General features: G+C 42.1%; 1 protein-coding gene across 1 annotated transcript in view; it reads left to right on the top strand.

Annotated features, from left to right (window-relative positions):
- Positions 1-16,834, top strand: part of CUNHXorf57 (chromosome unknown CXorf57 homolog) — a 54,252-nt gene extending 37,418 nt beyond the window's left edge. The window contains exons 12-14 of the mRNA XM_006082343.3: positions 6,784-7,074; positions 11,296-11,463; positions 16,704-16,834. Of these exons, the coding sequence (XP_006082405.2) occupies positions 6,784-7,074; positions 11,296-11,463; positions 16,704-16,834 (590 nt within the window). The remainder of the gene's footprint in view (positions 1-6,783; positions 7,075-11,295; positions 11,464-16,703) is intronic.
- Positions 16,835-26,917: the final 10,083 nt, after the last annotated feature.

Below are 26,917 nucleotides of genomic sequence, written 5' to 3'. Positions count from 1 at the left end.
CTACCCGCCTGGCACTTAATTAAGGGGTGTATCCCCTCCTAACCTCAGGGAAAAATCCCCACCTGGGGAAACAACCTTTCTCGGAGAGGTGACCTTGGGTTAAAACACATGGCGCTAAAGGGAGCAAACATATTAAGAACAATATGCTATATACGCCAGGTCCCTTGAAACATATGCTGTGCAGACGTTTCTTCTCTGCAGCGACTGTGTCAAGCAGCAAGGATGGACCAGCTCCTGGCAGTAATCTGTATGGTCCCACTCTGACCACGGGGCACACTGGCTCTTGGATCTCTAAAAAGGTGCTAATTTAGCCTCTGCCTGAGGCTACCCAGCAGGAGCTATGGAGAGATATGCAGATTCCTCTTCTTTGTTTGGTGTTTGGAGGTGCCCAGATGAGGCCCAGCTGTGAAGCAATGCAAGCTGCTCTGGGGTCTTGGGCCTTCTTTTGGATGTTCTGGGTCTCTCTGGCCCAGCTGCAGTTTGTTAGGTAATTTTAGATTGCAAAGGGCCAGACCATTCATATGCAAAAGCCTCTGCACAGAGCTTGGGTAGGGTGAGGTCTCAGGGAATCAACAGGGTAGAGCAAACAGCTATGGCTGATCCTCAGTCCTACCCTAAGAGGCCCCTAGTCTCAGTGTCCCTTAGTAATCGCTGCAAACACCTGAGAGAAAGCCGCCCTTGAGTTCTGCCTGATGCGAGACAGTCCAGTTTCTCCCCGTTTGAGTCTGGGTCCCCAGAGACTCGCCCAGAACTGGAGTTCAGAGCAGTAGGGAGCTTTTGTCTCCCTCCCTATTGAAAAAGACAACTGAGTCCTCAGTTCCCAGCCCTTTCCACGTGCGCCTCTGTACCTCTGCACTTTACTTCCACACCGCACCTCCTCTGAGTCTCAGTGTGCTTTTATCGTTCCTTCTAGTTGTAGAATTTCCACGCAGCCAGCCTTCCTGTGGTTCTGGATGATGTCTGTATTGTCTTTTAGTTGTATTTCTGAAATGGTTGTGCGAGGCAGCAATTTCCGGTGTTTACCTATGCCGCCATCTTGGTTTTTCTCCAAAGGCATTTCTGTTACAAGATAGTTTCTCAGGAAGTGGCTGATGAAGTTTTAATGGTTCTTTCTAAATTACAAAGCTCTTTTACAGTCATTATTATTTTTTCTTTTTTTAAATTGAGTATAATTAGCATATAGCATTATATTAGTTTAAAGTGTGCAACATGATTTGATATTTGTATATTGTGACGTGTGCACCACAATAAGTCTAGTTAACATCTATCTCCATACATATTTACATTTTTTCTTGTGATAAGAAATTGTAAGATCTACCCTCCTAGTAACTTTCAAATATGCAAGAGAATATTATTAACTATAGTCAACCCTGTGTACATTTTGTCCCCATGACTTACTTTATGACTGGAAATTTATACCTTTTGACCCCTTTCACCTATTTGACCAATTTCACTCCTCACCTCTGGCATTCACTAATCTATTCTCTGTATCTATGAACTCAGTTTTTTTTTTTTAATTTCACATATAAGTGAGATCATAATAGCGTTTTTCTTTCTGTGCCTGATTTATTTCACTTAGCCTGATGCCTTCAAGGTCCATTCATGTTTTTGTAAATGCAAGATTTTATTATATTTTGTGGCTGAATAATATTTCATGTATATATATATATGCATTCACATTTTCATTATCCATTCATTCATCAGTGGACTCTTAGGTTGTTTTTATATCTTGGCTATCTATATTTATAAAAGGCTAATATGCAAAGTGTTCCCTTGGGAGTTCAACCAGGAGACTGGGAGTCTGATTGCTCACTATAATGTGCGCTGGCACCAGGGGGTGGCGCGGAATGAAGGAAGGCCCCAACTGGCAGCCAGCAGCCAGGAAAGGAAGGCCGCGGCCAGAATCCAGAAGGCCCTGATCGGCCCTGATCACCAGCCAGGCCTAGGGACACTACCCATGCACAAATTTCGTGCACTGGCCTCTAGTTGTGCATTTCCATGATGATTACTGATGTTGAGACCCTTTCCATGTACCTGTTGGCCATATGTATGTCTTCTTTGGAAAAATGTCTATTCAGATCCTCTGTCCATTTTTAAATCAGATTGTTTTGGGGGGAGGGTTTGCTATTAAGTTGAATAAGTTATTTAGATATTTTGGCTGTTAACCGCTCATATGATTTGCAATTATTTTCTCCTATTCCGTAGCTTGATTTTTCATCTTGTTGATGGTTTCCTTTTCTGTGCAGCTTTTTAGTTTGATGTAGTCCCATTTATTTACTATATTGCAGGTTTAATGAATGAATTAGTTTTATGTGTGTCAACATGGTTACTAATATATTACCAGCTATCTAATCTAATAAAAGAGAAACATGCAAATTGACCGCATCTCCAATATGCCCCAAGCCACGCCCACCATCCAATCAGAGCGACTATATGCAAATTAACCCAACCAAGATGGCGGCCAGCAGCCACAGAGCTGGATGCCCCAGCGATGGAGGAAGCCAAGCATCCGCCTGCCTTGGCCAGCTGTGGCCTCCGATCAAGGCAACAAAGTTTTCAATTATAGAAGATAAATAAATCCCAGATACCTGCTTCCAGCCAGCTTTCACCAGGAACTTGGGTGACTGGGGGCCATGGCCAGCCTGCAAACAGCCATAAGCCCCTCAAACAAGATGGCCACACCCTCATGGGGTGAGGGTCCCTGCTGGGGGGCTTGGGCAGCCTGCAAACAGCCATCAGCCCCTCACCCAGACTGGCCAGGCACCCCAGCAGGACCCCCCACCCTGAAGGGGCTGTGGCCAGCCTGAAAACCTCCCTCAGCCCCTCACCCAGGCTGTCCAGGCACTCCAGTGGGGACCCCCACCCTGAAGGGAGTGTGGCCAGCCTGAAAATGGCCCTCAGCCCCTCACCCAGGCTGTCCAGGCACCCCAGCGGGACCCCCACCCTGATCCGGGACACCCTTCAGGGCAAACCAGCCGCCCCCACCATGCACCAGGCCTCTATCCTATATAATAAAAGGGTAATATGCAAATTGACCCTAACAGCAGAACCACTGGGAATGACTGGTCACTATGACACACACTGACCACCAGGGGGAAGATGCTCAATGCAGGAGCTGCCCCCTGATGGTTAGTGCGCTCCCACAGGGGGAGCTCTGCTCAGCCACAAGGGCCTCTCCCGCCTCCTCAGCAGCGCTATGGATGTTCGACTACAGCTAGGCCTGCTCCTCGCTGGCAAGTTGACATCCCCTGAGGGATCCTGGGCTGTCAGAGTGATGTCTGACTGTCAGCCTAGGCACAATCCCCTGGGGAGTGGGCCTAAGCCAGCAGGTGGACATCCCCTGAGGGGTCCCAGACTGTGAGAGGGCACAGGCCGGGCTGAGGGACCCCCTCCCCGAGTGCACAAATTTTTGTGCACCGGGCCTCTAGTGTTTCATAATAGTTTTGGAAATTACTATCCAAAAGACACTCATTTGTGAATATATAATTAGTTTGTGCATGTGGACTTATAGTGCTGGGTTTTTTTAAGGCTACAAAGTTGAACATTTTATCACTTATATCTGATAACTTAGATAAATAGATAAAACATACATTGAACATTAACAATAAACAATAACAGTGCTACTGAAATACAAGACATTGCAGGTAACCTCTGACTTACACAACTCTTTAAAAAGTCTGTTATATATTTGCTACTAATTATAGAAATTATCACTGACTAGACTATCTTATTCTTTTCTAGCCTTATAGATCTTGTTCCAGGGTGAGGTCAGTGGAACTAAGAGAGGAAGAGGAAATGAAAATAGTTCCTCTCCCTCTCCCATGTCTGTAACTCTTATTTACATAATGACATGCTCAGAGTAGGTTTTATGAAGAAAAAACAATCACCATTCCTACATGCAAGCATTTATACTGTGTCCTTTTTTACCTCGCCACCTAAATGTGGTCTTCCCCTGAATATTTTCCTCACTTAACTATAAATTTGTTCTCAACAGAAAGAAGGGTAAAATGAATCATTACAATAATAGTGATCATTATAATTACATTATATAGTCATATATATTTTCTAGATAATTAACCTGTATCATAATCATGCATTAGACTTAAAAACATAATGTGGCCTGGCCTATGTTGCTCAGTGGTTGAGTTTCAACCCATGAACCAAGAGGTCACCTGTTTGATTCCCAGTCAGGCAGGCTCAATCTCCAGAAGAAGGCATATGGGAGGCAACTGATAGATGTTTCTCTCTCATCAATGTTTTTATCTACCTATCTATCCCTCTCTCTTTCTCTCTCTCTAAAATCAATAAAAACATTTTAAAATAATGTGTTTCTCATGGCAATTTTAACAGTATTCAAGCTAAAAATAAAAGAATTCTAGTTCATAATGTTATTTTTAGAAAAACCTGAACTCTAGATGTATTTGGTCTGCTTCCTAATTATTACCTTTAAAATATTGCTGTTGATAACCAGTGTCTACAAATACCTCTTTTATTAAATTTATACACATTTGTATTGATTATGAACATATAATTGGGATAGGTAATTATAGTTCAAGTTACTAAATTAAAAAATAAAAAAGCATGGTTTTTCAGAGAAATTTTTACTATAAATATTTTTACCTTGCCAGTCCTTAATATTAACACTGAAAAAAGAAAATAGACATAGCCCTGACTGGTTTGGCTCACTGGATAGAGCGTTGGCCTGCGGACTGAAGGGTCCCAGGTTCGATTCCTGTCAAGGGCATGTGCCTTGGTTGCGGGCACATCCCTAGTGGGAGGGGTTCGGGAGGCAGCTGATCGATGTTTCTCTCTCATCGATGTTTCTAACTCTCTATCTCTCTCCTTTCCTCTCTGTAAAAAATCAATAAAATATGTTTTTTTTTTAAAAAAAAGAAAGAAAATAGGCATAGAAAATATTTTGAGTTATTCCTGCCAGGGTCAACCATAGGATTTTTTTATAAGGTAAATGTAATTATTCAATTTTTAAAAATTAAAATAGCCTATAACTTGTTCTTGCATGCTATATTTTTTAACAAGTCAATCATGAACACACAATATAACTTGGGACATTGTCATAGCTACTTATTGCTGCTCTAATTATGTAATTTTATTAGTTTGGGGAGGGGAGATTTATTTCTAGAAAGTAAAAATATTAAATCATTGCCCAATTCTCAGTTTAGTCTAATACTATTAACTGAGTTTTTCTGTTGGCATTGATTGATTCCTTTCCTTTTCATGTGTGATTAAATATTTTATTATTTTTGTTGTCAAGCATTTTATGAGATGTTAAATGAATTCATCAACTGAATTTTGAGTTTAAAGAGTATTGTAATATTGCAGTATTTTAAATTCCTTGTTAGAAGTGTATGTTCATCTTCATCTTTTATTATAATTTAATCTAGTATTTTACCTTGTAATAAAATTTTAGTAAGTCTCTTGTGAGTTTTAAGAAACCAAAAAGTAGCTGATTTGGCTCAGTGGATAGAGCATTGATCTGCCGAATGAAGGATCCCAAGTTCAATTCCAGTCAAGGGCACATGCCCTGGTTGCAGGCTCTATCCCTAGTCGGGGGTGTGCAGGAGGCAGCCTATCAATGATTCACTCCCATCATTGATGTTTCTATCTCTCTCTCTCTCCCTCTCCCTTCCTCTCTGAAATCAATAAAAATATATTTTAAAAAAGTAACCCAAAAAGTAGTCTAAGAATATGGAATAAAGTTAGTAAAGCAGAAGTAGTATATTAATCAAATTGAAACCTTACTGTTGATGCTCCTTTCTGCCTCATCAAGGTTGTTGTGTGTGTTTTTTTAATGCTAGGGTAATAATGAATAGCAAGGCATAAGCAGCCTACATGGAAGCAATTCAGCAGCCATGGTAAACTTTGAAACAGTTGCTGTCAGCTTTCCTCAGCTAGCAGAACTGACAACATGAGGGTCTTGTTCCAAAATCTATTTTTTTTCTGATTCTACCATATATTTTCAGTTTACAGGGTATATTATTCAATTAAAATCGTATTTCACAAAATTTCTTAGGACAGTGTCTAGTACATAATGGGTACTTAATAATTATTTGCTGAATGAATGAATGTCATAATATGTGGGGGAGGTATTATATTCTGCCTTAGAAACTGTGTTAGACAAACTGTACATAAATTATAAATTAACTTGATGTTAGAGAACAATCCAGAATTGAAGCAATCTTTCATCTCAATTTAGTTCCCTCTTTGTTTTCCATATGTTATTTATATCTGAAAGAGGTATCATATAAATAAATGGTCCTTTTGAAGGAGAGTTATATCCAAGGAAAAGACTGTCTTGTATTTGTTCAGGCTACTTTTTGTTCAGCAAAGATGAACAAAATATTGTTTTAATCTTAAATTCCACCAAGAGTGAGTGGTGGTCCCATCTCTAAAGGTTATTAATCTCACGAATTTGTTTTACCTTGAACTTGTCACTGAATATAAAAGGAATATATGTTTATTTATGAACATTTAGAAAATACAGAAAAAGTATAAAGAAGATAATTAACAAATCTCCATAAAGCCATTAGCAAAGAAAACAATATTACTTTTTAATACTTTAGAGTAAAAGTTTATTTTGAAAGTGAATTTTGTTCTTTCCTCACTTTAATAAATATCTTTTAGATATTCAATCTACATTTTGTAAGTGGTTGTTAGATTTTTAAAGTTAACTATTCCTCTTTAATCTGTGCTTTTTTTGTAGAAAATGGCTTGATTTGGTTAATTTATAGGTCAATTGTGTTTATCTTATTGTGTCTTTAACAGGTAGAGAAAGTGCAAGCACTGGTATTAAATGGAAAGCCAGAAAAACTCTAACTCATAGATGGGAAAGTCAACTGTGGAGAGAGAAAAAGTTTGGCTTAAGAGAACACCTATGTTACAGATTTGTTTATCCTGAAAGTATTCCACGGAAATTTATTTTCGAACACAAAAATTTTCTTATTCAGCAGTATATCTGTCAGCCTGCAAAATACATAGCACCAGAAGAAAGGCCCCTAAAAGTTAGTGATTTTAAGAGTGCCCGAAGTCCTGGACATTTTGAAGTAACCATCCTAGGTAAGTCAACTGTTTTTCCCTTTGGATATTATTCATTTAACATATTTTAAATATAGATGATAGTATTTTGCTTCAAAAAAAATTAAGTGCCCTCACAAAAAAATTAAGCCCAAGGAGTGCTCTTGTTTGGTTCAAACCAAAGGAGTAGAGCACTACTTCTAGAATACATTAAGCTCTAACTGTGGGCTTTTAAACATTGGCAAGTCCTTGGAAAGTATTTGGGGGAAAAAGATTGGGAACCCAGGGAACTTTCCTCATCCCAGACTGACTACTTCTAAAACCGATTCTGTTCTCTGTTAGCCACCACTTTCTTACCCATATTCTCTGTCTCTTACTCAGAGCATCTGAACCATCGAAAGGTAAAATGTAGGTTAAAGAGAAAAGGGTACTAATCAATAGATGCTCCTATAAACAGGAGTCTGTTTAGCCCTGAAGAAAATAAAATTCTCAAGTAACACAGGTTGAACAGAAAGAAACTACTGAATAAACATCCCCTGTCTGATAAGGGAAATAAGCTAATTTCCTCAGGCTGTTTAAAATAGAGAAGTAGCTACAGAATTTATAAAATTGTAAAGGAACCAATATATTTTTGTATATTTATTTTTGTTTGTTTTTAATGAGTGAAAATGTACACAAAAATATTTCTATTATAAAATTTTAGCCAACATGAGCTAATCTCAGTCAAGGAAAACATTTTATTTGTATTTGTGTTTTAAAGAAAGATCTTGTTACCTTAAAATGAAAGAATAAGGAAAAATCATTGGCAAATGAATTTAATGCCTGAAAGAAATTGCAGTTCATAGATTTTTATATCTGGACTACTGGAATGAATTACCTTGACCTTTATCAAGATTCCTTTTTTCTCCTTTACTCTCTCCCGCCCCCACTTCCCTACCTTCTTACACATAAATATGTACATACATGTGTATAATCTATGAAAAGTGTGAATTTTATTCACTCTGTTAGGGAGTCTTACATATCAATTTGAGATGCTTCTTTTCACTAGACTGCATTACTTGGTCTTTTGGGGTCAAGTTTATCCATCTTAGTTTTATATCTAGGAAACAAATATTACAGCAACAATTTCCCTTATATCACAAAAAAGTAACCATGGAAATAATGAGTTCATCTGGAAACACATAAATTGAATATTTTTCTTCTTTTTAACATGTTACTGGTTCATTAAACATCTCAGCTGTCTTACTAGTAATTGTAAACCTTTGAGGCTTTTGCTATGCACCACATAAAAGCAAGAATCAAATGTTAAGAAGGCAAATTTATCATTCTGCCCAACCACTTTTAATTCATATTATAATTATATAATTTTATATCTTGCCTGTTTTCAATGACTTAAGGTGGTTAACAGGGATAAAAGACAGTGAAAAATAAGCCATGTATGGATGAAACAAAATAGAATATTTAAAAGAAAACAAAAAGTAGGTGTTTCTACATACTTGAAAATAACCAGAATTCTATCATTTGATAGTAATTTTATGTCTGCTTTCTGGCAAGAAGGGAAAAAGGGGATTTTTTCCTGATGAGATATTTTACTAGAGTTAAAATAAATTTGGATATCTTCTAGTCCTACTTTCTGGCTAGGTTGAAGTCAGGCCATATAAATTATATTTCCTTAGTTTTCTATTACAGAGAAAACAAACATATGTAGGAACCCTATTTATTTCTCTAACAAAACTCTGAATTCTGGTTTTAACCAAAGAACTCACAAATCCTATATAATAAAAGGGTAATATGCAAATTGACCCTAAAGGCGGAACGAATGGGAAGGAGAGGTGGCTATGACATGCACTGACCACCAGGGGGCAGATGCTCAATGCAAGAGCTGTCCCCTGGTGGTCAGTGTGCTCCCACAGGGGATCTCTACTCAGTCACAAGCCGGGCTGATAGGCTGATGGCTGCAAGCGCAGCAACAGTGGTGGGAGCCTCTCCGGCCTCCTTGGCAGCACTAAGGATGTCTGACTGCGGCTCCCAGGCTGCCAGAGGGATGTCTGTCTGCCAGCTTAGGCCCAATCCCCCAGGGAGGGGGCCTAAGCTGGCAGGTGGACATCCCCCAAGGGGTCCTGGACTGCGAGAGGATGCAGGCCAGGCTGAGGGACCCCCCCGCAAGTGCACGAATTTTTGTGCACTGGCCTCTATTATTATTAATAGTATAGATTCTAAATCACCTTAATTTATAGTTTAGGAATTAACTAAAAGTAGTATCAATGACATGCTGATAATAAAACTATCTTCCTGAAAATATCAGGATTTCCAACTTCAGATATTTCTCAATTTCAAAGCATATTTTCTTTCACATTTGCAAGTTGGACTGCATTTTATGGTCAATGGATGCATTGAATGCAGTGTTTACTTTTTATTTAAAATACCTATTAGCTCCAGGTGGTTTTGCTCAGTGGACAGAGCATCAGCCTGTGGACTGAAGGGTCCCAGGTTTGATTCTGGTCAAGGACCCATGCCCTGGTTGCAGGCTCGATCCCCAGTAGGGAGTGTGCAGAAGGCAGCCAATCAATGATTTCCTCTCATCATTGATGTTTCTATCTCTCTCTCCCTCTCCCTTCCTCTCTGAAATCAGTAAAAATATATTTAATAAAATAAATAAGTAAAATAAAATACTTATTAAATTGATGAGAGTTATATCTGAGAGTTAAATTTAATCTTAGCATCAAGGAAATAAGACACCTGAATGTGCACATTTACAAGGGTTTTGCAGCATTTCTAAGTTTCATGAGGTAGCTATACTTGTTGTAATACTGAGTTGGAATCCTCAGTAAATTCTAGATATTATGGCTATTTTAGTTTATGAAAACCAAATTTTAGTAATTCCTTACAAATCTTTACCCCTTAGTCGTATGTTACCTTAAAGCTATGGAATTTTGTGTCATTTGCCCATAAAAAGCAAATAATGGATTTGCATTTCTAGATTAGTTTACAACTCAACAGGAAGGACTTTGTTTACACATCATTGGGTCATACTAAGTAGTTAACAATCACTGTAAGGATGAATAGGAGAGATATTAAGGTCATAGAATCTATAGGACCCTGTGACAAATATCATGGAAGAATGAAAGGGAGGAGTTACGGATAGCTCCCAGGTTTCTGGTTTGGGTAACTAGATAGAATTCATATAGTTTTGTTCTGTGTGTTTACCCTTGCTTCAGCCACAATGGGCTCCTTACTCTGGCCTATACTTTTGGCTACTCCATTCCCTGCCTGAAATACCCTCCTGTTTACTTAAAAGCTATTCATCCTTTAGTACCCAGCTCAGACCCTTGCCTCTAGGAAGTCTTTTGTCCACCCTAACTGACATTGACCCATGTAAAAAGATGACAGTAGTAGGTCAGGATTCAGTTTGGTTGGTCCCCTATAGCCTCTTTTCTACTGCAGCCTCTTATAGCCCTAAGAGTAAGTTATTGACACTTATATATTTGAGGACAGATTGGACCTAGTTATTATGGTGCATACCATACCACACCATACCATACCACACCATACCATACCATACCATACCATACCATACCATACCATACCATACCAGTATATCCTTAAGTCCAAATGGCAATGAGAGAACCAATAGTTTTCTCATGAATGATGAAGAAAGCACTATACAAGTCTTCATTTATGTGACAAGGCTGTTCTCTGCGTATTAAGATTTTAACCTTCAACCTTTCATCAGTAGAGAAAATTTTTTGGAATTTTTTTTCCAGCAGTGGTGAAAGACTGCACTGAATTGTCTCCTCTTTCAACCAATAACATGTATTCATAAATGTTTGCACAGCTAAGAGTTTAGGCCACAGTTTTTAAACTGTCTTTTTTTTTATCCTCACCTGAGGATAGAGTGGAAAGGAAGGAGGGAGGGAGGGAGAAAGAGAGAGAGAGAGAGAGAGAGAGAGAGAGAGAGAGAGAGATATCATCAATGTGAGAGAGACACATCGCACATCAATTGGCTGCCTCCCGCACATGCCCAGACCCGGGCTGGGAAATGAACCTGCAATCCAAGCACATGCCCTTGACTGGGAATCAAACCCTCAACCCTTCAGTGTGTGGACCAATGCCCCAACCACTGAGCACACCAGCCAGGGCTCAAACTGTCTTTTATAGGTGTGAAGCTATTTGGCATATATTAGGATCAAATCAGCAACTTGGCCTCATTAGCACCATATACTAACCCACTAAACTTTAATAAAGTGTAATTTTTCTTTAAAGGTCTGAACCATGAGAGAGCAATTGATGTTGCATTTCTACCCCTGTACTGTCCAGAAGATATCCGAACATCTCAAATAGACACATTATTAACCTGTATGAATTACAGCTGTGTGTATCCACAGGAAGTAACTGATTCTGAGAGGATGCCAGGTACAACAGCCCTTGCAGGTATGACCGTGTCAGTGTTCTTTTCATTCAGAAAATAAAATTAGAATTATAAATAGTCGTGTTTTGTGGAATTGTGCACCTGAAACCTGTCTAGTTTTGTTAACCAGTGTTACCCCAATATGTTCAATAAAAAGGAAAAAAAATATTGTAAACAGTCCTAACCTTAAGATGTTTTTATATAAACCAGAGGTGGGGACCGTCTGGTCTGCCAGGTGTATCATTTGGTCTGGCCCTGCCAAGGAAACCACAGGTGGGACAAGAAATTCAATAAATCTAGGAGCTTTTTTCATAGCAACATAATTTTTAAGTTAATCATTTTGTTTGGCCCACAAATGATGTTATAAATATCCAAGTGGCCCTTGGAAGAAAAAAAGGTTCAAGGTTCCCCACCCCTGCTATAAACAGTTATAGCCTTAACATTTAATACAGTTTGAAGAATTATTTTATAAATGTACCCCAAGACATATAAGTGAAAATATATATTTTAAACAAAATAGAATAAATTAATGGTTTTTATTCCAGGCAGGCATTAACCATGTTCTCTTATAGCCTGGCTGGTGTTGCTCAGTGGTTGAGAGTCCACCTATAAACCAAGAGGTCCCTGGTTTGATTCCCGGTCAGGGCACATGCCTAGGTTTCAGGCTCGATCCCCAGTAGCGGGTGTGCAGGAGCACCTGGTCGATGTTTCCATCTCTCCATCCCTCTCCCTTCCTCTCTCTCTAAAAAAATTTTTTTAACTCAAGAGTTTTCTCTTATAATACAACTAGAGGCCCAGTGCACTAAATTCATGCACTGAGGGAGGGGGATGTACCTCAGCCTGGCCTGCACTCTCTCCTATCTGGGACCCCTCGGGGATGTCCGACTGCCGGTTTACGCCCGATCCCTGTGGAATCGGGCCTAAACTGGCAGTTGGACATCCCTCTCACAATCCTGGACTGCTGACTCCCAACTGCTCACCTGCCTGACTGCCTGATTGCCCCTAACCACTTATGCCTGCCAGCCTGATCGCCCCCTAACCAATCCCCTGCCAGCCTGATCAACGCCTAACTGCTCCCCTGCCAGCCCAGTCACCCCCAACTGCCCTCCCCTGCAGGCCAGGTCACCCCTAACTGCCCTCTCCTGTTGGCCTGGTCCCCCCCAAGTGCCCTCCCTCCCCTGCCTGCCCAGTTGCCCCTATCTGCCCTCCCCTGCTGGCCTGGTTGCCCCTAACTGCCCTCCCCTGCTGACTGGCCCAATTGCCCACAACTGCCTTCCCCTGCCAGCCATGTTGTGGCTGTGGGCGCTGCCATCATTGAGGGTGGGGCAGTCAATTAGCATATTTCTTCCTTATTGGCTTTGGGCGCCACCATCTTTGTGATGGTGTGAGGGTTAATTAGCATATTCCCTCTTTATTCGATAGGATTCTGAATGTAAGTATTGGACCTAAGTGGTATGCACATGGGAGTAGTGCAAATTTCTAATCTTCTCTCCTTTTAACTCAGATGAGACAGTTTAACCCAGTGATGGCAAACCTTTTGAGCTCTGCATGTCAGCATTTTGAAAAACCCTAACTTAACTCTGGTGCCATGTCACATATAGAAATTTTTTGATATTTGCAACCATAGTAAAACAAAGATTTATATTTTTGATATTTATTTTATATATTTAAATGCCATTTAACAAAGAAAAATCAACCAAAAAAATGAGTTTGCATGTCACCTCTGACATGCGTGTCATAGGTTCGCCACCACTGATTTATTCTTTCACCTTATAATTGCTGAAATTTTAATACCTCCATAGCATAGCATAGTACAATTGTTTTCTCTTATAAATGTTTAGTTATTCAAATGCTATCCAATAAACTCCTTGAGGAGTGCTAGGAGTGTATGTAATCCCAATAGTGAAACCCTTCAACCAACTGTTTAGGCTACTACATAATATGCCAAACTTATTTCTATATACCAAAATTATTTATATATACCTATAAAACTATGTGTCCATGATTACCTTATTAACTTTTTTGTCATTTCTATTTCCTAAGCATGTGGTAAAGTTTTTAGAAGGTTTCATTGAGCTTATAAGGATATTACATTTAAGTTATATTTTAAGAAAGCCTTTATTATCTATGGTCTTTCTATGCTGATGAAACTCTTGAGTGTATGTTGTTTTTAAACAAGTCTTATGAGCTGTGCCTGATGAATAAGTAGCTTTTGGTATTAACGCTTACTGTAAACTGAACATGAATAGCTAATTTTATGTGATGAGGGGTTTTTATTTTCCCACAGTCTATTTTAGAAATGATTATCAGTCGACTTGCAGTATTACTTCTTACATTGCAGCTCCTTAAACTTCCAAAAATTCCAGATTCCTTAGTTAGTGCCCTAATATGCACTTTAAATACTTGTACACTTATTTTCTTACTTCATATAATATCCATTTCTGTCACTTTTTTCTGCTATATGTATATGTTATTATTGAAGAATATCAAGGCAAAATTCTCAGCTACCTACTAGTTTCTAGTGCCAATATTCTTTCAACAGTCACTAACATCGTCACATGAAAATATCTGGTTAATATTTGGGAGATGAAGGGCAAAAATCACTAGAAAAGTGATAGGGTAATCAAAAGTGAGGTGATTTATTTTCTTTTTCACCACATAAAATTATTAATAACTAGAGGCCCGGTGCACAAAAATTTGTGCACTCGGGGGGGAGGGAGGGGGAGCTCCCAGCCCGGCCTGTGCCCTCTCACAGTCTGGGACCCTTCGGGAGATAACAACCTGCTGGCTTAGGGCTGCTCCCGGGTGGCAGAGGGCATGCCCAATCCCTAGGTGCAGCCCCTGGTCAGGCTCAGAGCAGGGCCGATTGGGGAGTTGGGGCACCGCCCCATCATGCACAGAGCAGGATGGATCGGGAGGTTGCGATGCCACCCTCAGTCACGCTCAGGGTAGGGCCGATTGGGGGGTTGGGGCACTGCCCCCTGTCACACTCAAGACAGGGTCGATGGGGAGGTTGCGGCGCCACCCCCTGTCACGTACAGAGCAGGGCCAATCAGGGGGTTGGGACGCTGCCCCCTGTCATGCACAGAGCAGGGCCCATCAGGGGGATTGGGGCTCCGTACCCTGTCACACACAGAGCCGCAGGGCCCACCAGGGGGGTTGGGGCTCTGTACCCTGTCACACACAGAGCAGGGTCGATCAGGGGGTTGGGGAGCTCCCCCCTGTCATGCACAGAGCAGGGCCCACCAGGGGGTTGGGGAGCTCCCCCCTGTCACTCACAGAGTAGGACTGATAGGGGAGTTGGGGCACCGCCCCCTGTCACACACAGAGCAGGGCGGATCAGGAGGTTGGGGTGCTGCACCCTATCACACTCAGGGCAGGGCCAATGGGGAGGTTATGGCTCTCCCCCGTCACACACAGAGCAAGGCCCGTGGAGGGGGGTTGGGGCACCGCCCTCTATCACCCACAGAGCAGGGCCAATCAGGGGGTTGGGGCGCTGCCACTGTCACACTCAGGGCAGGGCCGATGGAGAGGTTATGGCTCTACCCTGTCACACACAGAGCAGGCCCGTGGGGGGGGGGGGCTTGGGGCACCGCACCCCATCACACACAGAGCAGGGCCGATCAGGGTGTTGGGGCGCCGCACCCTGTCACACACAGAGCCTCAGGGCGATCAGGGGATTGGGGAGCTCCCCCCTATCAGGCACAGAGCAGGGCTGATCAGGGGGTTGGGGCACCTTCCCCTGTCACACACAGAGCCGCAGGTGATCAGGGGGTTTGGGCGCTGCCCCCTGTCACGCTGATCCCGGTGCCGGGAGGCCTCACTGCTCCGCTGATCCCGGTGCCGGGAGGCATATTACCCTTTTACTATATAGGATAGAAGCCTGGTGCACAGGTGGGGGCCAGCTGGTTTGCCCTGAAGGGTGTCCTGGATCAGGGTGGGGGTCCCCACTGGGGTGCCTGGCCAGTCTGGGTGAGGGGCTGAGGGCTGTTTTCCCGCTGGCGGGTGATTGAAGCTCCCAACCGCTCCTTTTTTTTCTTTTTTCTTTTTTTTATTCTGGGCCGGCTTTAGCTCTGAGGCCTCGCTGCTAAAAACATTGATACAAATGTTGCGGTCAGGCTGGCTGGCTGACTGAAAGCCGGTTTCTGGGGTTTTGTTTAGCTTCTATATTTGCAACATAGTTGCTTAGAGTTGCAGCTAAGAGGCCGGCAAGTCAGGCAGGGAACGTTGGAGTTCGCCATCACTGGAGCAAGCAAGCCTCCCTGTTCGCTTCAGTGCATGCTGCCGGCCGCCATCTTGGCTGACAGTTAATTTGCATAAGGATATGCTGATTAGCCAATGGGAAGGGTAGCGGTCATATGCTAATTACCATGTTTCTCTTTTATTAGTGTAGATGTGCCCTGGCCAGGTGACTCAGTTGGTTGGAACATCATCCCACACACTGAAAGGTTTTGGGTTCAATTCCTGGTCAGAGCATATACCTAGATTGCAGGTTCGATCCCCATTTGGGGTGCATGCGAGAGGCAACCAATTGATGTTTCGCTCTCTCTTCCTTCCTTCCTCTCTCAAATCAATAAAAAACATATCCTCAGGTGAGGATTAATATAAAAAACCTATTGACAATGTTGTGTCACTTTAGCTTTGTGCCATGCACTGTGCCTGGACATTTTTATAAGTTATGACTAACCCTAATAATAAGAACCTTGCAATGTGAATATTATTTTCCTATATTTAAAGATGATTACACTGAAAATCAGATTTACTAGCATGGGTAACAGCTGGGACTTGAACTCAGATCTGTCTGATTTAAAACTTTTTCATTCCTCCAATAATTCCAAAGTGAAAGGTCAACCTGAAAGGTAAAAATAAGTACAGAATAATGTAATGCAGTGCCTTATAGTATAGCATTGGTGTCATCTTTCTAAACATTTTTTATGAACAAGTTTCTTTTTATTGCCTTGAAAATATGTATATTTGCATTGCTCCACTATAAAAATTAAAAAATAAATATAACTAAATATGGCTTTGAAGTACCAGTCCATATCTTGACATTACTGGCAGCATCTGTTTGATGTATTCACTGTTATCTGTGGAAGTTATTACAGCATAGCTTTGATGAATGTGTGTGATGAATTAGAGTGAAGAGGAAGAAGATGAAGCACAGGGTTAATACTATAAGAAAAAAATATCAGTTTATGTGATATTAAATAAAAGTAAATATTTAATTATTTTACAATACTTACCATCTGCTTTTTATTTTTAGGTGATATTATAAAAGCAGTAACTGAACTGGATAGAGTGCATGTCATCTGTATCTTGGATATCTGTAATTTGGGTGACAACAATGTAGAAGTCTATATACATAAAATTTATAGACCAGATAATGCTCCTTAAAATTAGCAAATGGAATTATTACAGATTGTTAAATAGGGCAATGCATTAATTATATTCTATCATTTTGTTGGTAATTTTGATAACTGTTTTTCTACAAGAATATTACATAAGCTCCCAAGTTATTAAGTAGTTTAATGTTAGTCTTGTATTTGGAGTTAACAGACTTCATTTTAAGTTCATTACTGAACCAGTCATTAGAAAAATTTTTGTGTATCAAGAAAATTTACCTTACTTCGATATGACTATTATCTTGACTTTTAATAATTTATGTTCACTGTCTTATTTGTGAAGTGTACATTTGTTCTAAAGCCTCAGCATAGGGCATCTTGACTTCAGAAGAGTAACTACATAGACATTTGACATCCTGCAACTTTTATTCACCTATAATGGCAAGTTTTGAGTTGCTAATTTGAAGATTAAATGCTTCTAAAATGGTCAATCTGCATTTCTTACAACTAAGGTAGTTTCTGTCATTTTCAAAAGCACACAACAATTGTTATGGTCTCCTTACCCCATTCTTTAGTTTAGTCAGCTGTGCAATGTGAATGAATTAAATTGTCTTAAGGTTTTCCACTCCCTATTGTGACTTCATATCATTTGAATTTCTAAATGTTTTCACCAGTCTGTTATTTTAAAACCAGAGGCTACAGTATGTCTAAATTTTTGCTGTATTCAGTTGTAATTTGGGTACATGTAATGTGAGCTTAAATAGTGAAATTTTTATCTCATATTAACATTTTAGGTGCTCATATTCAAACTATAAAACAGTAACTAAGGAAATTGATTTTATTCTGGTTGTCTATTATACTTCATTTTAAATGTAAATGGCCTTCCACATTTGCAAGGCCCTATGGTTGACATCTATGTGTATCTATGACCAACACATGAGTTAAAAATTATTCTGTATCAAGATGAATCTGATTATAGTTAAGCTATTAATTTGTGGGGTTTCCTTCTAGCCTTATTGGTCTGTGACTTCATATGCTATACATTTAAAATGTATTGGGCACCTTATGAACCTAAAGACAGATGCTGCAATTTGTCCATAAATGTGTTCGGTCTTTTGTTCTTTATAATTGTATTTAAATGTTAATTAGAATTGTGAATCCTCCTCATGGTAAAATTCTGAGTGTGTTATTAAAGAATTTAAAAAGCAATAACTTTTTGGTCACCCGTCTTATTTTGAATGGATTTAATTTCTTTCTTCCATATATATTTTTGGCCATGAGAGACTTATATGTACTTACTAAATAAGGCAAAATGATTCTTCCATATGGGTTGAAGATTGTTGTTTTATCAAACAAAAGCTGGGTTTTTGTTTTTAGTTATAATAAACTTTATAAGGCAAATCAATTTTAGTGCCACATAAATGTTGGGGAAGGGGAAAATAATACTTCAGAAGTTATTGACTAAAACCTCAGGCTGAGATTTCCGAACCACACATTTTAACAGGTATAATTTCTGTTGTCATATTGAATGAGATATATGAACTTTTTTTAAATTTAGAATTTGTAAAGGCAAATTCCCTGGCAGTTTATTTTATGTTCTAGTGATATTTCTATCCAAATTTGGAGTTAAACGTATGTGTCATTATTTCTGGATGTTGCAAAATTAGATCACTACTGTGGCAGTTTCCTAAGAAGAATAGCAAACTACCCACAGAAGAACTTATCTTCAAGTGTCAATGTGTTCATTAATTTCAAAGTCAACACAAATATACTACTGCGACATCACATTCATATTAACAAGGCAATGAGTAAATTATGAAATATTTCATAGTCTACCAGGGACCACAGTCTCTCACTGAAGTTTCTAATTTTATATGGCACATGAGATATACACATTGAAATCCTTTGGTAAGCTATTGAAAGAAGAACATTAGCACATGTTCTCTCTGCCATTCTTATGTCTTTGTTGGAAATATATTGCATTCATTTTAAAAAAGAGATTTTAAGACATTTGAAACCCTTATTTGGCGATACTAATAATATTTGATGTTTTTAGCTAGAAACCATGTGGTAATATGGACTATAGACTATAACCAATTATATTATTATTAAGTTATTTACATGGTTTATAATTGAGCTGGTTGCTATTTCACTAGTTACCTTTTCAGTTACATTTTCGTTCTTTATTTCTCTTTTAAGCATTGCTACCCAAGAATTTGCAGGTAAATTAATGGGAAGTAAAATATGTATTAGTCCTGCTTATTTCAGTATGAAACTGTTTTCAGTAAAGTAATTGTAGGAAAAAGATTTAAAATTAATAAAAGAAGATTTGGGGACTATCTTATGATTCCACTTATTTGAGATTACATTTGAGTAAAGTCAACTCTATATATAAAAGGATAATATGCAAAGTGTCCCCTTCAGAGTTAGACTGGGAGACCAGGAGTTTTATCACTCGCTATGACATGCGCTGACCACCAGGGGGGCGGCACGGAATGAAGGAAGGCACTGGCTGGTGGCTGGCAGCCGGGGAAGGGAGGCCCCAGCCACCAGAAGGCCCCAATCAGCTCTGATCGCTGGCCAGGCTTAGGGACCCTACCCATGCATGAATTTCATGCACCAGGCCTCTAGTATCCTATCTAATAATAGACAAACATAGTAATTGACTGTACCTTCGCTACGCCTCCCATTGGCTAATCAGCGTGATATGCAAATTAACCGCCAACAAAGATGGCGGCTAATTTGCATACTGCAGGCAGGGTGGGACAGCACAGCCGCCAGCATGAGCCTCCATCCTGGGCTGCAGGCTGGCCCCAGAAGCCCCAGAAGCCACCCAGAAGCAGGTGATCAGGGGGAGATGGGGGTCCCCTGCCCAGGCCTGACACTCTGGCAGAGGCGTTAGGCCTGGGCAAGGGGCCAATCCAGCAATCGGAGGGTGATCGGGGTCGACACTTCTGGCCGAGGTGTCATGCCCTGGGCGAGGGTGGAGCCGGTGATCAGGGGGAGATGGGGGTCCCCTGCCCAGACCTAAAGCCTGGCCCAGAGGCATCAGCCTGGGGCGGGGGGGGGGGGGGGCAAGCCGGCGATTGGTGTGAACTACAGAGGAAACACCTTTTCTGACCACTCATTGGTTAAGCTCCCTGTATGCCACTGGTAATATTCTTAGTAACTTGGGTAATAAGAATCCAAAAAGGTGATCTAGGGTTTTTCACCACACTCCTGGCGAAAAAAATGAAGGTCCGCTGCTGGAGGGCTAAGAAATGTCATATCCTGTCCTAGCCAGTTTGGCTCAGTGGATAATGCCTCGGCCTGCCCAACGCAGATTCTGGGTTCAATTCTGACCAAGGGCATGTACCTAGGTTGAAGGCTCCTCCCTGGCCAGGGCCCAGGTCAGGCCTCATGCAGGAGGCAACCAATCAAAGTGTTCCTCTCACTTTGATGTTTCTCTCTGTCTTTCCCTTTCTCTTCCACATTCTTTAAAAATCAATGGAAACATATTCTCAGGTGAGGATAAAAAAAAAATAAAGGAATCATTATTATATGAAAGACACATCTTAAAAATGCCTAAAGAAAGTTGTCATTTTTTCATGGTGAAGGGACTGGAGTCCATGTTGATGAAAAAACCTTGCTGGCTGTGGTGACTGGCAGTGGCTACAAGCAGCGGGGTGATGGGGCTGATGCCTTCCCATGATCAACCTGGTCACCTTCCACAAAGGGAGGCCAGACTTCGGCATAGGCCCTATCCCCAAGGGGAGCAGGGAGCGAGCCTAAGCCGTCACTAGGACATCCCCTGAGGGCTCCCAGTAGGGAGAGAGGGCAGGCTGGGCTGAGGGACACCACCCCCCAGTGCATGATTTCGTGCACCAGGCCCCTAGTCTAATCTAATAAAAGACAAAAATGGTAATTAAGCATACCTCCGACACGCTTCCCATTGGCTAATCAGGGCGATATGCAAATTAACTGCCAAGAAAGATGGCATTAACCGCCAACAAAGATGGCGGTTAATTTGCATACCTAGGTGCAATGCTGGGAGGCAAATGGGGAAGGACTGAAGAAGCTGCCTGCTGCTGATGGTGATTGGAAACCCAAGCAGCAGGCAAGAACCAGGCAGCCTTTGTCCAGCCCCCCAGGCATGATCGCAGAAGTGGGGGCCATTGCCCGGCCCCCCAGCCATGATCAGAGAAGGGGGGGCCTTTGCCCGGCCCCCCAGGCATGATCAGAGAAGGGGGGGCCTTTGCCCGGCCCCCCAGGTGTGATCGGTGATGTGGGGCCCTTTGCCCGGCCCTCCAGCCGTGATCAGAGAAGAGGGGGCCTTTGCCTGGCCCCCCAGGCTTTATCGGAGAAGAGGGGGCCTTTGCCCGGACCCCCAGGTGTGATCAGAGAAGCGGGAGCCTTTGCCCGGCCCCCCAGCTGTGATCAGAGAAGCGGGGGCCTTTGCCCAGCCCCCCAGGCGTGATCAGAGAAGAGGGGGCCTTTGCTTGGCCCCCCAGGCATGATTGGAGAAGCGGGGCCTTTGCTCAGCCCCCCAGGCGTGATCGGAGAACCTGGGGGCTTTGCCCAGCCCCCCAGGCGTGATCGGAGAACCTGGGGGCTTTGCCCAGCCCCCCAGCTGTGATCGGAGAAGCAGGGGGCTTTGCCTGGCCCCCCAGGCATGATCAGAGAATTGGAGGCCTTTGCTTGGTCCCCCAGCCATGATCGGAGAAGCAGGGGGCTTTGCCTGGCCCCCCAGGCATGATCAGAGAATTGGGGGCCTTTGCTTGGTCCCCCAGCCATGATCGGAGAAGCAGGGGGCTTTGCCTGGCCCCCCAGGCATGATCAGAGAAGCTGGAGCCTTTGTCCAGCCCCCCAGGCGTGATTGGAGAAGTGGGGGGCCTTTGCCCGGCCACCCAGCCGTGATCGGAGAAGCCGGGCGGGGCAGGGAAGAGGCGGCACTGACACCTAAGTAGATCGCAAGCACCTTTCAAACTGTGTGGGTAAAACCCCATGAGACCAGGTCCTGACCGCCCACGTAGATCGAACTGCAAACCCCCTGAGACCGGGTCCTGGCTGCCATGTAGATTGTGAGCACCTTTCAAACTGCGCGGGTACAAACCCCTGAGACCGAGTCCTGGTTACCACGTAGATCAGAGCACCTTTCAAACTGCAAACCCCATGAGAACAGGTCCTGACCGCCAGGTAGATCACGAGCACCTTTCAAATGCAAACCCCATGAGACCGGGTCCTGGCCTCCATGTAGATCTCGAGCACCTTTCAAACTGCAAACCCCATGAGAACAGATCCTGGCTACCATGTAGATCGTGAGCACCTTTCAAACTGCACAGGTAAAACCCCATGAGACCAGGTCCTGGCCGCCACGTAGATCGCGAGCACCTTTCAAATGCAAACCCCATGAGACCGGGTCCTCGCGGCCACATAGATCGTGAGCACCTTGCATACTGCGCAGGTAAAACCCCATGAGACCAGGACCTGACCACCCACGTAGATCTAACTGCAAAACCCCTGAGACCGGGTCCTAGCCACTACGTAGATCGTGAGCACCTTTCAAACTGCAAACCCCATGAGACTGGGTTCTGGCTGCCACGTAGATCTCGAACACCTTTCAAACTACACGGGTAAAACTCATGAGACTGGGTCATGGCCTCTATGTGTGCTGCCACGTAGATCTTGGGGGGCCAGCAGCTGCCTCTTCCCTGCCTCCCCCCTCCTGTCCCCCGCCGGTGATCAGAGAAGTACCTGTATTTTTTTTCAAAGTACCTGTATTTTTAATAATTTCTTGACAATGTAAAAGAATTTTACATTATGATCCAAGGGTGGTGGGGTGAGGAGAAGGAGCAGCAGAAAAATCCAACAAACAAAAAGGGAAACAAATGCATGGTGGAAGGGATTTGAAGGGTGGGTAGGGGCATTGCCCAACTAAAATGCAATTGGTTTGTTACTGAGTACTATTCATGGGAAGACAGCATCCTGACTCCTTCTCTATACAGCATATTGGGAATAAATATGATACATCCAGGTAGAAATATGGTTAGGGGTTGGAAGACAGACAGGGAAAGAAGAAGTCATAAATAGACACTGAGAGAGTTACTGGCTTGCTGGCTGCAAATACTGAGTCTCCAATAGTGATAGAATAAGAAAGTGGAGGATATCTCTGGAAGATTCAAGAGATAGGGGGCAACTCTTCTATGGTTTTGACTTGCCCAGCAGATTTCCACATACACACGTGTACACGCCTATGTTTGCATGCACACACATATACACATAACTGACTGCCCTCCCTGGAAGCACAGAAGAAGAAGCCGCCTACTTTTGGTTCTGGCGCCAGCACCTGCGGCTGGCTGCAGCCCAGGAGACGGACAAGCCACCCTCCTGAGGTCCCAGGCTGCAGCCACTCAGAGAAGCTGCCAGCCCTGTGGTCCAGATCACCAGCGTCTGTGGCCAGGAAAATAGGTTCCCTTTTCTCCTACTGTAGTCATTACTTCAATATTCCCCTTCTGAATTTCTCTCCTGTGCTGCAACCCAACTCCACTTTTCATGGGAAGGATACAGAACAGAGAGAGCAGTGTTAAAAGCTTACATTTTTAAGCCGGTAAGGTTGGTACCTAAACATATACATGGAAAACTAGAGTCCTCCTTAAGGTCAGAAAGGCTACAAAGAACAGGGACAGCGCATGACCTATTATATCCAGCAATCCATATGGGGACTGAAAACTTTGCAATGATGACAATTACTGAAGATATGAATCAACTAAAATAGTTGACAGGGACAATTCTTCCATCTTTGAAAATATCTACATCAAATCTGTTTAAATAGATTTTCACCTGCATAATATAACACATTCTGACAAGACCACCACCACCACCAATGTGGTCAGTGTTGTGCCGATAACTGAGGGACACCCCCCACTCCCCAAGTGCACAAATTTTTGTGCACTGGGCTACTAGTCTATATAATAAAAGCCTAAGCGACCATTAAGGCGCAACAACCAGAATAACCAGTCGCTATGATGCGCACTGACCACCAGGGGGAAGATGCTTAACACAGGAGCTGCCCCCTGGTGGTCAGTGTGCTCCCACAGGGGGAGCGCTGCTCAGCTAGAAGCCTGGCTCATGTCTAGTGAGTACAGTGCTGGTGGCAGGAGCCTTTCCAACCTCCGTGGCAGCATAAGGAGTAGTGAGCCAAGCAGTAAGGAGCAGCGAGCAGGCGGGCAGTAAGGAGTGAGGGCTCCTGGACTGTGAGAGGGATGTCTGCCTGCCGGTTTAGGCCCACTCCCCTCAGGCAGACATCCTCCGAGGGGTCCCGGACTGTGAGAGGACACAGGCTGGCTGAGGGACCCCTGCTCCAGTGCACGGATTCTGTGCACCAGGCCTTTAGTTGTATTATATTTATGCTAAGTCTCCAAAATAGGAACATTAAATATAAACATCTTTCTTGGTCCAGGTCATACCACTCACTATATTATTCCTAATTTTTACATTGTTATGTTGATACCATTTCTATCCCTATGTTTTTGCTTTCTTTTATATTTAAGGAAAAATAAGTTAGATTGAGGGGATTTTAAAGCTAGTCACAGATCTATCCCTAAATCCCTGTGGAACTTTAAGAAAAGCCACATGAATTGCTGGGCCTTAACTTACTTATTTGTAAAATTTGCAAAATAACAGTCCCATCCAGTTTCTATATAGCAGTGGTTCTTATACTTGGCTTTATATAGGTATCACCTGGAGAATTTTTAAAATTACTGAGATTAGCATTATTCACAGTGGCCAAGACATGGAAACATCCAAAGTGTCTCTTGATAGGTGATTGGATCAAGAAGATATATATACACAATGTACATATACACAATGGAATAGTACTCAGCCCATAAGTAAAGATGAAATACTGTTACTTACAAAAACATGGATGAATCTTGAGAATAACATGCTAACCAAAATCAGTCAGAAGGGAAAAGTCAAGAACTATATTATTTCACTCATACTGAAAGCAACAAATGAATAAACAAAAATCCATAGACATAGACAACATTATGGTAGTTGCCAGAGGGAAGGGAGGTGGAGTGATAGTAAAGGGTAAAGGGGATGAAATATATAGTGATGGAAGAAGATTTGACTTGGAGTGGTGAACACACAATGCAATATACAGATGATGTATTATAGAATTCTACATTGGAAACCTATATAATCTTATTAACCAATGTCACTCCAATAAATTTAATGTTTAAAAATTACTATGCCTAGACAAACTGACTCTTAGGTGAATACAAATTAAGGCAGACTGGATCACAAATACGGCCTGCTTTAAAATCAGGACTGTGATTTACAACACGGAGGAACAGTGTAATGCAGGGAAATTCAACACTCTCCTAAATACCTGGCAGGACTAAGGCAAACCAGGCTGAAGAGTAGAAGAACCGAAAGACCATCACTACTGCAAATTTTTTCGTTTTTTTTTCTTTTTTCGCCTTTTTACTAAGAAACCAGTTTTTTTTCTTTTTCTTCTTTTTCCATCACCTGATTTTACCCTTTCAATTACTACATTTTTATTTTTAACCAGTATTATTACTGCTACCATTTTACCATTTTTTAAAGTGCCATTTTATTTTCTCTTTATTTTCTTTTGGGATTAGTGTTCTCCATTCTATTTTCATCGTTCCTTTAGCATTAATTTTCCCTATCTCAATTTCACCTCTTTGCTAAAACCCTCTTCCTCACTTTTCCCGTTTTGGTGTCCTGTTTCTCTTACCCTATTCCTGCTGTAGATTTTCCCAATTCCGTCTTTTTACCCCCTGTCTAATTCCACCCTACTTATATATCCTATTTCCAATCCACTGCTCTAAATTCTTATACACCTATTCTTTATCCTTCTTCACTTTCCAAACATTTTTTTCTCTTATCTTTCTATTGTTTTCTTGATTGTTGAATATATTGGGTTTTTTTTTTATTTGTTTGTTTGTTTTGTGTTGTGTTTTTTCTTTTTCTTTTTTAGGACTGGTTGTGAGGTTGTTTTGCTTTTTCTTTTTATTTTTTTTTCTGCTGGTTTTTCCCTTCCCTCCCCTCCCCACCCCCCGGTTATTTTTGTGCTTCTGTTTTCCCTTGCCCCTCTTGATATTATTGGTGGTTTGTAGTTTGCATTCATCTCCAGGGATCTGTTGCTGGAATTTGTTGAGATTAGTGGCAGTTCTATTGGAGTTTGCTCCTCATACAAATAGTCTCTTCCCCGCTTCTACTTCATTCTCTCTTTTCGCTCTTTTTTTTCTCCCCCCCCTTTCTTCCCAATTCTATTTTTGCACTCCTTTTTTGTTTGTTTTTTTCTTATTTTTCTTCCTTTTCTCTCTTTTATCTTCTTCTCTTCTTTCTTCCTTATCCCCTAATTCTCTTAATTCGGGTGGTCACCTTTATTTGGGGTTATTAATATCGTGAATATACTTGTGTTCAGTGCCTGGTACATTGTGCCTTGTTGTGTTGTATTTTGTGCCTTTAAATCAACGCAGCAGATCCAAGCAACAGCAGCCCCCTGATCACCGCAGCCTCCTGATCACCACACCCTCTGTCTGAGGAACAGCAGCTGTACGTGAAGCCTCCCCCCACCAGCCAGAAGAGCCACCACAGCTGTGAACAGCACCCACCAGAGGAGCTGCTGCCAACTGGGAAGCAGCTGCTACCGCAACCGTCCGAGCAGCAACCACAACCCAAGGAGCCCCTGCCACCCAGGGAGCAGCCACTGAACAACTCAACATCTACATATGTCAGCGAGATCAAACATGGGTAGGCAAAGAAACCCCCAAAGGAAAGAAAAGGAGGACTCGCCAGAAAAGCAGCTAAGTGAGACAGAGGCATGCAACATGACAGAAAAAGAATTCAGAATAAGGGTCCTAGAGTGCATACACCGGACGGAGGAAAAAGACAACAACTTATTCAAGAAGCAAGAAGAAACAGATGAAAAAATCAATAACTTATGTAAGACCCAACAAGAAATGAAGAGCGATATAGCTGCAATAAAAAACACCATTGAAAGCATCAACAGTAGACTAGGAGAAGCGGAGGACCGAATTAGTGAATTAGAAGACAAGGAAGCAAAACACACCCAAACTGTACTGCAATTGGAGAAAAAAATTAAAAGACAGGAAGAGAGCCT

This window comes from Myotis lucifugus, unplaced genomic scaffold (assembly GCF_000147115.1).
Source record: "Myotis lucifugus unplaced genomic scaffold, Myoluc2.0 scaffold_2, whole genome shotgun sequence".
Classification (NCBI taxonomy): Eukaryota; Metazoa; Chordata; class Mammalia; order Chiroptera; family Vespertilionidae; genus Myotis; species Myotis lucifugus.
The sequence above is the reverse complement of the archived record's forward strand: the minus strand, read 5'-3'. Positions and strand labels throughout refer to the sequence as shown.